The sequence below is a fragment of the Drosophila sulfurigaster genome, chromosome X (assembly GCF_023558435.1).
Source record: "Drosophila sulfurigaster albostrigata strain 15112-1811.04 chromosome X, ASM2355843v2, whole genome shotgun sequence".
NCBI classification, from domain to species: domain Eukaryota; kingdom Metazoa; phylum Arthropoda; class Insecta; order Diptera; family Drosophilidae; genus Drosophila; species Drosophila sulfurigaster.
Genome location: NC_084885.1, coordinates 10224901 through 10237247, shown reverse-complemented (window position 1 = coordinate 10237247; position 12347 = coordinate 10224901). Strand labels below are relative to the sequence as shown.

The 12347-nt window shown below is 47.5% G+C and overlaps 2 protein-coding genes across 7 annotated transcripts; one reads left to right on the top strand and one right to left on the bottom strand.

Moving 5' to 3' along the window:
* Nucleotides 1-156: 156 nt before the first annotated feature.
* On the top strand, nt 157-3396 carry LOC133848133 (pre-mRNA-splicing factor 38B). Of its 5 annotated transcripts, none has more exons than XM_062283560.1 (6): nt 157-318; nt 490-642; nt 721-845; nt 941-1076; nt 2000-2117; nt 2229-2404. In XM_062283560.1, exons 1-6 carry the CDS (start codon nt 309-311, stop codon nt 2263-2265), a joined length of 579 nt encoding a protein of 192 aa, XP_062139544.1. In that variant the 5' UTR covers nt 157-308; the 3' UTR covers nt 2266-2404. The 5 variants fall into 5 exon arrangements, with proteins under 5 accessions (XP_062139544.1, XP_062139540.1, XP_062139542.1 ...); XM_062283556.1 differs by having other exon boundaries at nt 158-318; nt 2000-2106; nt 2229-3396; XM_062283558.1 differs by lacking the exons at nt 157-318; nt 490-642 and having other exon boundaries at nt 743-860; nt 941-1086; nt 2000-2106; nt 2229-3396.
* Nucleotides 3397-4276: 880 nt separating this feature from the next.
* LOC133847282 (putative vitellogenin receptor) lies at nt 4277-12243 on the bottom strand. Of its 2 annotated transcripts, XM_062282218.1 has the most exons (7): nt 12102-12243; nt 11750-12000; nt 11086-11484; nt 8451-11021; nt 5395-7555; nt 5124-5336; nt 4277-5067 (listed from the first exon to the last, which is right to left on the bottom strand). In XM_062282218.1, the coding sequence occupies exons 1-7, from the start codon at nt 12158-12160 to the stop codon at nt 4914-4916; spliced, it is 5808 nt and encodes a 1935-aa protein (XP_062138202.1). In that variant the 5' UTR covers nt 12161-12243; the 3' UTR covers nt 4277-4913. The 2 variants fall into 2 exon arrangements, with proteins under 2 accessions (XP_062138202.1, XP_062138201.1); XM_062282217.1 differs by having other exon boundaries at nt 5124-7555.
* Between the last annotated feature and the right edge of the window lie 104 nt (nt 12244-12347).

The following is a 12347-nucleotide window of genomic DNA, read 5'->3' as shown; positions in this document are numbered from 1 at the left end:
TTCGATAAATAGCAGACGCGATAATTGAATGCATATGATAACATGGTTGCATGACAACAGTGTAGATAAGTAATATCAACGAATTCATTCAAGATTTCGCGAAATACAGAACACTTTCGTTCCTATTGGCTATCGTGAACAAGTTCAGAAGAATTGAGCTTGTTCTGAACGAAACGTCACAACTACACATTGGCATTTTCGCTGCAGCGCACGGTAAACGTTTGCAAATTGTGTTTGCGGTCCACAAAAGTAACAGAAAAGTATAGTTGAATGCACAACGCAAATACCGGCAATTGAGAAGCGGAGTCATGGACGAAGGTAAGGTAGTGTGCGCCCCACCGCGGGCAATCCAAATTCCAATAAATATGTGTATTAAAAACTAATACCGCTGCGTGTGTGTGTGTGTGTGATTGTATGCTGCCTGCTGCCTTAATGTGTTTGTGTGTTCATTGTGCTTTTTATTTATCGCGCGGCATTTTTTTGATACAGAATATTCGGCAGCGTCTTCGGTCGGTGGCGGCGGAAAAAAAGCTGGCGTGGGTGGCAAACAGCACAATACACTGCCATTCTGGGGCAATGAGACGTCCATGAACCTGAATCCCCTCATTCTCGCTAACATACAGAGTTCCAGCTACTTCAAAGGTAAACGAATCACGAAAAAGTCCCGCCAAAAAAAAAAGACGCTAAAAACGCATCTCCCTCTCTGTCTCCCTCATGCAGTGCATCTTTTCAAGCTGAAAACCTATCATGAGGTGGTCGACGAGATCTACTACCAGGTGAAGCATATGGAGCCATGGGAGCGGGGGTCACGCAAAACATCCGGCCAAACAGGAATGTGCGGCGGTGTGAGTTTATGAAATGTAGCGCTTATCGTTGGCGATCATCCCACACTTGGTATATATAATGGTCCGTATACTAAATGTGCGTGTCTTATTTGCAGGTGCGTGGCGTTGGCGCCGGCGGCATCGTGTCCACCGCCTACTGTTTGCTCTACAAGCTGTATACGCTGCGGCTGACGAGAAAGCAAGTGAATGGACTGCTCAACCACACAGACTCGGCCTACATACGGGCACTAGGTAGGTGTTGGTAAGTCGCATGAGTTCATGAGCCGTCTCAGTACCGTTGCTTGCTCCTGCTCCTGCTCCTCCCGCGAATCCGCCGCGTCTCCGCGTCTACATCTGTCTCCAAGGCAAGCATGCAGCAAGATACCACAATCACAATTGCTTGGCATCAACATTTGCATCCTTATTGTCGATTGCAAAATGGCGGCAAGGAACGATGCAAAAGGGGGTGTCTTGAAAAGCATCCTTAAATGAATGCAGTGTTATATCGTTATGATGGCAACCGCGATAAAGTAGAGCAAATTGCATTCAAATTAATTTCAATTCAATTTTGTGAACAAATGCCTTAGACACATTTTAAACAGTTCCAATTAACTTAATTTCAATTTAATGTTCTGAAACTATTTTAATATGGATTGCAACTATCTCATTTATAATTTGCATTCAAAACGTTTTAAGATCCAATAGATGATCTCAATTAGTTGACTTATATTTGTTATAGAGCAAACGCGTTAGCATTTTTGAATCCATTCTAAACCAGTTTAATATGTATAAAAATATCGTGAATTTATATTAAAAAAAAAGTGCCGACGCAATCATAATAAATTAGTACAGTACGATCATAAAAAATGTAAGATATGCAATTATCGATATTACAGTGGTAGCTATTTATTATGATACAAAATTAAGTTAACGCAAATGTATAATAATGAAATGTCGTATAACCGAAATCAGTGATATATGACATATAGATAGTAGTTGCCCTCGCTTTGAACCTTAATCAATTTTGTTCACTTTATGATTGAAATAATCGCAGTTAATCTCGTTGTGCTACTGCCTGCTTGCCTTGATTGTTTGTTTGTAAATTTCCAAGTTACTAATTAGTTATTGTTTTTCTTTCATTGTCGTCGACACATCACCCAATTGACATCTCACAGGATTTATGTACTTACGTTACACACAGCCGCCGGGCGATTTATATGACTGGTATGAGGATTATCTGCAGGACGAGGAGGAGATTGATGTGAAGGCGGGCGGCGGCCAGGTGAGTCAACTGTATGAGCCACCAATCTATCAAATACCATAATAATCATAATAATATAGCATGCCAGTCAAACAGTAGCAAATGATGCACTAACTCCTCCCCTCTTTATTGCTTCTGTGCAGGTGCAAACCATTGGCCAAATGGTGTATCAGTTCATGACAAAGCTGGATTGGTTCTCCACACTGTTCCCGCGGATACCGGTGCCCATTCAGAAGCAGATCGAGAAGAAGATTGAACAATATTGCCGCGAGCAGGGCATCACGGTCAATCAGCTGAGCACGGGACGAGGCGCAGCAGCTGCGGCCACAACGGCGACGCCCAACACAATGACAGCCTCTGTGGGCACCAGCTGTGATGACTACGACGGTGGACGAGGCGGTGGCCCAGCGCATGCCAACTCCCGCCAAGGAGGCGGAGGAGGAGGAGGTAGCGGCGGTTATCCGCCGGCAAACTATCGCAACGATCATGATGATCGCGACTACTATGCAGCGCAGGCTTCGGGTTCGTCCTATGGACGCAGTCGTGGCTATGACGATTACCCACCGCCGCCGCCCATGTCATCGATGCTGCCATACGGCAGTTCAGATCGCGACAAAGATTATGGCGGTGAGCGTGGCACGGAGCGGGCCGAGCGTGGAGAGCGCGGCGGTGAACGCAGCGAGCGACGTCGCAGCAGTAAGCACAAGAAGAAACATAAGCACAGGCAATACTCGCGCAGCCGGAGTCGCAGTCCCAGCAAAAGTCGCAGTAGTCGCAGCGATAGTCGTGGTCGCCATCGGCACGATCGAAAGCGGGACGAGAGGAGCAGCAGACATCGGCACAACGATCACTACGACGAGCGGGAACGGGAAAGGGAGCGAGACCGTGATCGTGATCGTGACAGAGAAAGAGAGAGGGAGAGAGAGCGACGCTATCGATGAACACGATGAAGTGGGCCGCAATTGTTTGTTCAGCATTGTTTCCATTGAACGTATTCTTAATATTCTTATCCACCTTTCCCCCCCCACTCCCCAACCCCCAAACTTACATTTTTTTTTGTCTCCCACTTAACGTACTCCATTGTTGATCACTTTCACAAGCAACTACAGAGTTCAATCCGCCTGGATTGGGCGCCTACTCAGGTTATAACTACACACACATACATGCACACACACTCACACACAACACAATACACAAGCAGACGAAACAGCAGCAGTATGGCTATATATTATGAAATTCTTAGCTCTTAGTGCTACTGATAACATTTTTCAAGTTGTGTTTTATGCAGAATAAAATTAACATTTGTTTAAATTCAAATTGTTTGTAATCCCAACGAAAGCTGGGCAAATGCCAACAACAAAAGCAATAACTAAATTTGAGTATCGAGAAATTCTTTGAAAACTGCCACTGGGAGCAAGTGAAATACCAGGCGAACATAAGTGAGCAGCAAGTTGACGTCTATCTAAATTTACGCACCCCTAAAGTATGCCACAAAAAATGTTTGGTCTCGCTTTTGACTGAGTTTGGTGTGAATCCCATAGATGGCGCTACTAATTGTATTAGTAATTAATCTGCTTGCTACTTTATTATGTTCGCCTGGTATTTCAACTGCTCAGCAAGTCAATTTCCCAGTGATTTGGTGTAGATTTATTAAATCGTTGTTGTTGGCCACTTGATGTGCTCACGAACGACTCAAAAGTGCCAATCAGCAAATGAAATACCAGGCGAACATAATCAGCAGCAAGCAGCGTACAATTAGTAGCGCCATCTATGGGTCACTGTCGAAATGATGATCTGAATTGGTGCCCCTCAAAGTATGTGATAAAAAATTATTTGTAGAAAATTAGATCATTAAGAGATTTGGCCAAGATGTGTTCTTTTTCGACAAAAAAATATACTTTCCATACTTACCTTTGCGAGGATTTCAATAATCCTTTTCAATACTTACTTGCAGATGGCCAAATATGTAGGTTTTGTATTTGTCAATCATTTCTTGGGCTTGAGTGCACTAATGTACATCCCCAAAATTATGTTTTTAACATTTTTTGTAAGCAGTTCACTGCTTGCATAGCGAATTTAACAAAAACAAAACATAAAATTATAATACTGCAAACATCTCAATAATTAAACACAATCCGTACAATAATCAGTCCCTGAACTAGCAGGCACCGTTGGCGATGGAATCACAATCATGACAATGACCTGCATACTTTGGTTTTTTTTTTGTTCAAATCTGAATAATAGTTGATTTATCTTACCACTTAAATTATCTTTGCGGAATCATCATCACGTAATATAATTTAATTTAATTTGCTTACTTGCGTTTAAATTCGCTCACATTATTCAAACCGACAACACCTGAAACCGCTTAGAATTCTGTGGTTGTTGTTGCTCTTGAAGATTTTACTGTTTACTGCTGTTGTCACTTAGCGGATTCCACGATCCCAATCAGTGTGCTCGACACCCAAGTTTATAGGGGGGGACTTGGAAAACCCATTTGGGTGTGAGATATAACTCGAAGTTGTGCAAATTGCGTTTTGTTAGTTTTGTAGTGGTAGCAGCTTGCAAAAGACTCGTTTGTGAATCATTTGCTATAACTTTAGAGATGCGCAAACGATAATACAAGTTTTGCTCTTAAATTATTGCGATTTTAATTACATATGATTGTATAAATATTTCGGCGCATCTCTAAAAGTATGCTACATATTGTATAACAGCAATTGCCTCAACACGACACTTTCTCGTTGACATATAAATAAATAAGTAGTATAGACATAGATAATAGCAATAAATGTGTACATAATAAATAATGAGAGATGCTATAGCATCTATCTATGGGACAAGTCGTGCATGCACATCATCGCTTCCGAAATCTCCGCCGTAGAATCCGGGCGTGGCGACATCATCGCCAGCGCCTGCCACCACGATATTTGGGATTCTCGTGTCCCGCCGTTCGTTGACCAGCGATTGTAGTTCGCTCGCCTGCAAAGCAAAACGAAGTTAATATAAATGGATTAACTATACTATACAATACTTACTCTTCCGTTTTCGAGCGACATTTCCGTAGCCAGTTCGACGTTTTGCGAGTTTTTGTGGCGCATAAATTTCTGTAGGACATCAAATTGTATGGTTTTCCGCTTGGTCGAGAATGTGGCATCTGCGGCTTGTGGTCGACTATTGTTGCCGTCATCCAATTCGTTGGGACCGTCGGATTCCGTGATCGCTTTGCCGCCGTGTGTTGCCAGAGGATTCTGGAAATGCAGGGTAATGTTGAGATCACGATGGCCGCGTGCCCGATACCGATAGTACCCGATGCCCAATACGATGAGTATGCCTCCGATTATTATGCAGACAAATGCAAAGATGATTCCACTGCTGCTGCTGTTGCTTTGCTCACTTTGATCTCCAGAGATCAGGGCATCGATGTCCAGCTCATTGGTGGTGCCATGTGGACACGGATGCGACTCGGACACAATCTCACTGCCGCACATGCATTCATAGCCATAATCGGCGAGCACACACATGCCGGAGCAGTGCGCATGCTCGCAGGGATTCGATGGGGCTGCCGGCTGCCGCGATTGTCCAGCGACAACAATGTCCTGGGCATTCGTTACGCTCAACGGAATCGCAGTGGCGGTGAGCTGGCCATAGAGACGATAGCGCACCAGCTCGTTGGCGCCCATGTTGACAATGTACGCATGATTCTCGTAGATGCTCAGTCCAGTTGGTCGTCTCAATGCATTGCTCTTCTGCAGCAGAATACGCGACTGTCGATTGCCGCGCGCCTTGTAACTGATCACCTCCAGCGTACGCGTGTGCAGATCGACAAAGTAGAGCAGTTGCTGGTGCGGATCAATGGCAATGGAGGTCACATAACTGCGCTCCTTGCGCAGCAGCAACTCGCGTCGACTGCCATCGAGTCGGGCCACATACAGCTCCGTCTCCGGCTGGCCAAAGCTCTCTTGCCGCATCACAGCATAGAAGAGGCGGGCATGATGCCCATCCACGGCGAGTGACTTGAGTGTCGCGTGTCCGCGTCCATGTGGCAGCTGCAGCACACGTCCGCACATCTTTGCCGCAAAGCTGCAGACACTGATCTGCTGCGCAGCATTGCCACTGATCACATACACATTGCCCGTTGTCCACTCCACTGCCAGTTTGGTGGGCGCATTAAGCGAGAGCGCAGCGAGTGGTCGACGATCGCGCATATCCAGCTGATAGACAACGTGCTGCTCATCGCTGCTAAAGTAGCCCAGTTGCCGTCGCATATCCACATCGATACCGCTGATCCGTGTGTCGTTAGCTGACCACGCCACCGAGAGCATGGCGTGACGTTCGCTCAGATTGCGCACCTCGTCGTAGCTGCTGAAGAGGAAACTGGGTCCGCCGTCCTGTGTGTCGATGCTCTTGCAACTGCTGCGATCCTGGCGGAGCATAAAGTCCGGATAGCACTGGCACTGATAGCTGCCCGGCGTGTTCTCGCAAATCTGGGCACACGGCGACTGTTCGTTGCCGCTGGCTGGCGGAGCACACTCATCAATGTCGAGGCAGCTGCGCTGATCGATGCCCAAGCGATAGCCATCGCGGCAGGTGCAAACGGCGCCCGCTGGCGTGGCGCGACACATGTGCTGGCAAATGTGTTTGCTGCACGCGCTGCTGCACTTCGGTCCCTCATCGCTGCCATTGGCGCAGTCCTCAAAGCCGTCGCACACCCGCGACATGTCCACACACTCGCCATCGTGGCAGTCAAACAAATGCGGTTTACACGCACGTCGTCCACTCGTCATCGCCGTCGTTCCATTGCCATTTGCTGTGGATGAAGCATCGCATTGCGCTTCGTCGCTGCCGTCGCGACAATCGCGTTCCTTGTCGCAGCGAAACTCGAGGCGAATGCACTCCTTGCTCTCACGACACTGGAACTCTGTGATGCCGCACATGTCACCGCAATCGGCTTCATCCTCGCCCCGCGGACACTCGGCGGTGCCATTGCAACGCACCGCAGTTGGCAAACAGAGCTGCAGATTGCTGGCACACTGATACATCGGTTGCTCAACGCTGCCACAGCTGATGTTAATCCCAGCCGCCCCCGCGCCCGCATTGGGGCCGCAGTTGAGCTCATCGCTGCGATCGCCGCAATCGTTGTGACCATCGCAGACCAGCTGACGATCGATACACTGTCCCAGAAGACAGCGATGCATGTTCTCCGGACACTCACGCTTGCCGCACTTGTCATGCTCGTCGGAAGCATCGCTGCAATCGATCTTGCCATCGCACTCCCAGCCACTGGCAATGCACGACCCGCTGCTGCACTGGAACATGCCCACACCGCACTTGGCGGGTCGGGCACAGCTCGCTGCCAGCTCATCAGAGTTGTCGCCGCAGTCGTCGGTGCCATCGCACATCAGGCTGTAGTCCACGCATTTCCCGTTGTCGCACGCATGCTGATGGTCATGACAGAGCTTCGTTCGATCTGCAAGAGCAACAAGGATTCGATTATTTTCGAAGAGAATGTAATGTAGGTATATGTAGTATAGGTAGTATAGAATGTAATGTAACGTAATGCAACTTATGTTGGGACTAATGCTTTGACTATGACTATGTCGAACAACATTCCCCAAAAACCTACATTCTACAGGGAAAGTTTCTTCATAGTTTACATAAATAAATATATTTTAGTTATTGGTACAAATTATATTATTTTTGCCTGTGATGCGTTTGATAATTAGCTAACTATGATTAATTTGAAGTAACTTTACAAATGGGAGTTTAAACAAACAGAAAAGTTACTTCACAAATAATGATTATGATTTGAATTTTACATCTAAGTAAAACTCAAGTTAAAAAAAAAAAAACAAAAGAACAGATTTGGCAATTTGTTTTGTGATCCTTTAAGAAAGTTTTAAAGTTACATAGACCCTTAAAGAATTATTAAACAAATTGCCCAATCTGATTTACAAACAAAATTGATGTTAGAAATTATGCACTAACATCAATTTTGTTTGTAAGAATTGTGTATGATGACTGCAAAATAAATTGCTAACAAATTTAATCTTAAGGAATTTGTATATGCTTGAGCTATGAGGAAACCGTTGAAATTTCTTCAAATATCAAGTTTATACATTAAATTTGTTTGTAATATTATTCTTGTGAAAGTTTTACATACTTGAAAGATGATGAATTTCTAATGTTTTCCTCATCTTGCAAGATACAACTTTCACGAGAATAATGCGAGTACCTTTTCAAGTATTTGGAGAACTTTCTTGAGGAATTTTGGAAATATAGTTGAAAGATGAGAGAACCGTTGAAATTTCGTCATCTTTCAAGTATACAAAACATTTTCGAGATTAAGCATTTCAAGTACATACCGAACTGAGCGCAGTGATCCTCGTCTGAGCCATCGCTGCATTCCTTTTGTCCATTGCAACGCTTGCTCTTCTCCAGGCACTGTTCGCCATTGTGGCACGTGAACTCATCAATGGCACACTTGATGTTAATGCGCGTCTTGGTGGCACCACCATTGACCAGCTCACAGTTGGCTTCGTCCGAGGCGTCGGCACAATCCTTGCGGCCATTGCAGCGATGCGCCATCGTCAGGCATTCGCCAGAGGTGCGACAACGGAACTCGCAGTCCAAAGCCTCGATGCAGGTGCGGTTGTGGACATCACGATACACGAATCCAGCGGGGCACAAGCAGGCACTGCCAAATTGTCCAGCACTGACGCACACATGCGAGCAGCCGCCATTCGCCTGCTGGCAGGGATGCGATCTGGCCTCCAGAGGGACGCGAACACTGGCTGTCAATGGAATGTGACGAGGTGGCGGCGGAACAGAGGCAATCCTCTGATTGCCTGTGTCGAACTCGAAGCGTTTGTGTGTGCCCATGTTGCTCTTGTGCGTCCACATGACGGCTGGAGTGCCCAGCTCGGTCCAGAACAGATCCTGACCAACCAGAGCGAGCGAATATGGTCGCCGAAAGCGGCCACTGAAGGTCTGCTGATGTGCCTGGCGGTAGTTGGTGAAACTGATGCGATTCACATCGCTATCCGCCCAGTACATGGTGTGGGAATCGTAGTCGACGGCAAACTTGATGTCATCATCGCCCAGATCATCCTCGAAGACATGCGTCTGGCTGCCCAGTCCACTCAATGCCAAGTGATCGATGTGCGTATGGCGACGCGCCTTCAGCGCCACAAACATGTAACCCTCGGCGGGCATCACGCTGATCCCAATGGGCATCTCTTCGCCGGCAAAGAAACGCACCAGCGCCCGTTGTCCCGTCTGCAGCGAGAGCAGCTCAATCACATGCCTTTCGGTGTCCGTCCAGTACAGATTGTGGGCCAAATGATCGAAGGCCAGCGAGCTGACGTTGCCCAGATTGCTGTAGATGAGCGTGACCAATCGCTGACCCGACTCATGGGGATCGTAGAGCAGCAGGGCACGCTGCACATTGTCCGCAATGAAGATGGTGCCGTTGATGGGATTGTAGACCAATTCACTGATGTAGCAGGGCAGCACATGCGATGCACTGACCACATGCCGGCCAAACGACGTGTGCTCAATCTCCAGCAGCACCGAACGCAGTCCAATGTACAGAAGTTGCTTCTTCTGCACCTGTCTACAACTTCGCTGATCGATGGGCGACAACTGCATGCCCTCGGGACAGGCGCAACTGTAGCCGCCAGCATCCTTCTCGGCGAGCAGACAGAGATGCGAACAACGGGCCGTTTCGCAGGCATGCGGCAGCTGCGGCTGCTTCGATGGATGGTAGACGTGAACGGCATAAATGTTGCGATCTCGGGCCAATATGCGATGTCCTTTGCCGGTGAACTTGTGGCACGCATGCACGCTCTTGGTGCCCCAATCCGACCAGTACAACTGATCCTCGAACACGGCCATGCCATACGGATGCTTCAGCATGCCATCGAGCACAATGCGACGCGCTGTGCCATCGGTTCGAGCCGTCTCAATGGTGCCCAGCTTCGCGTCCACCCAATAGACGCGCTCCTGATGCATGTCCAGGGCAATGCCGTTGGGCCAATGGATGTTGTCGCTGACAATGGGTCGCGAGCGAGTGCCATCCATTGAGGCACGCGCTATCATTGGCTTGCTGCCCCAATCGGTCCAGAACATTTGGCCACGCTGTGGCCAGAGGGCCAGACCACGCGGCTGATGCACATCCTGGGTGACGAGTACGACACAGGTGACGGCATCCGGCGAACAGACTGCAATGTGTCGCATCACATTGTCTGAGATGTAAATGTTGTCCGTCAGCCAATCGACGGCCAAATCCTCGGGAGCATCGAGGCCAGACGTGAGCAGTATTTCGGCATTGGAGCCATCGGCACTAGCCCGCACAATGCTCTCCACCTCGTGCTGAATGTTTGTCCAATACACGTGCTCGCCATCGTAGGCCACGCCAATCACTTTACTCAAATTGCTGGCCACGGTGAAGACATGATTTCGCAGCTTCGATTGCTGCTGATGCAATCGCATTCCCACCACCGACACTTGGGTAGTGTAGAGCAGCAGTGGCTCACGATTGTCCTTGTCGACGGCATAACAGGTGCGGTTATTGCTGGGGTCGAGTTGATAGCCATCGTCGCAGGCACAGCTAAAGCCACCCGAGTGATTCTCGCAACGCTGGCTACACAAATCATCGTGTTCATCACACTCATTGATGTCCTCGCACTTCTGCTGTAACGTCATCATGCGAAAGCCAGCGGGACAATAGCATTCGGGTCCAGTTGTGGGCATCATTTGACAGCTGGCACCTGGCGCACATTTTGTACTGTTGCAATCGGGTTTCACGTGGCAGCTCTCGCTCTCATCGCTGCCATCCGAGCAATCTGCTCGGCCATCGCACACCTGGGACAGATTTAAGCAGAGCTCACGATTGCGGCATAAGAATTTGCCTAGCGTTGGCTTGCAGAGATTCGCTATGAGTGAGGAATATTTGGTTAAGATTGATGATCACCAAGATTCGAATAGTGGGTGACTTACGGCAATTACGTTCATCGCTGCCGTCGCCGCAGTCATCGATGCCATCGCATTGCCATTGCTTGCGCTGCAGACAGCGTCCATTGTTGCACAGATGGCCAGTGGAGCAGCTGGCAGCCGATTGCTTGCAACCGGCATTTTCATCTGAGTTATCTTCACAGTCCGGTTTACCGTCACACATAAAGTCAAGCGGTATGCAGCTGTGATCCTGGCACATATATTCGTATTGGCTGCAATTGCGGGGAGCATAGTCCATAAATATGCGATCACCAGTGCTACAGTGGCGTTCATCCTCGCCGCCGGGACAATTTTCGATGCCATTGCATTTTAGTTCCTTGGCCAGGCAGGCACCGTGTGGCTGAGCACACGGGAACCAATGCGGCTCCCGGCACAGCTTGTAGTCTAATGAGAAAATGTATGTTGACATTCCAATTAGATATTCCGATGCGTTGAACAGACACATGATTCCAATCGATTATATATAATTAATAGGTGCCGTTAAAAGTTTATCTCAAATTTAAGGTACTATTTTGATTTGAATATTTGTCAAATTAGACAACGATTATGCAATTTCGATTGGAATCAGATCTACGCGTTGCACTTGAATTATATTCTAATTGAATTCTGTTCACATATTAGAATACATTCTCATTAGATCAACACTTGCCGCATTCCAATTCATCCGAGTTGTCTGTGCAGTCGCTACGTCCGTCGCACATCTTCGCCTGTAAGATGCAGCCTCCGTTTCTGCACTGGAATTGGTCTGCATTGCACCGCATGTGCGCTGATCCCGGCGAGGGGGCAGCAGACGCACCGCAAATGAGCAGCAACACTGCAGCACACTGGCACAGGTACAGGCAGAGAGACCACCAGCAGCTCCACTGTGTTCGCACATGATTTGTCCGCAGTTTTGCGGCCCTACACATCAAAAAGAAAAATTGATCCACGTGTGTATATTTGAGGTTATGTGGCACACACACACGCACACGCATATTTTATTTTGCCAAATTGTTACTCACATTTGATTATTAATTGGAGACCAGGCGTTTGTGGTTTCAATCACCTTGTTTTGTTTCATAAATTAACACACATTAAACATAAAAGAAAAGTTTATTACGGTTAACAAGAAAAAATACAAATACAAAGATCTGTAGCAAACTCAACTCCAATGTTGAATTGCAAAAAGCAAACTGAACGATGTCCAATTGCGCTTTACTGCAGTTTTCTTCTGCTTGCCGAAAATACACACACATATGTATGTACAT

Coding starts and splice junctions, on each gene's coding strand:
- LOC133848133 (XM_062283556.1), top strand. Junction 643..720: donor GAGTTCCAGCTACTTCAAAG/GTAAACGAATCA, acceptor TCCCTCATGCAG/TGCATCTTTTCAAGCTGAAA. Junction 1,077..1,999: donor GGCCTACATACGGGCACTAG/GTAGGTGTTGGT, acceptor GACATCTCACAG/GATTTATGTACTTACGTTAC.
- LOC133847282 (XM_062282217.1), bottom strand. CDS start 12,160: ATGAAACAAAACAAGGTGATTGAAACCACAAACGCCTGGTCTCCAATT. Junction 11,022..11,085: donor CAGCGATGAACGTAATTGCC/GTAAGTCACCCA, acceptor CCTCACTCATAG/CGAATCTCTGCAAGCCAACG. Junction 5,068..5,123: donor TGTCGCTCGAAAACGGAAGA/GTAAGTATTGTA, acceptor TTTGCTTTGCAG/GCGAGCGAACTACAATCGCT.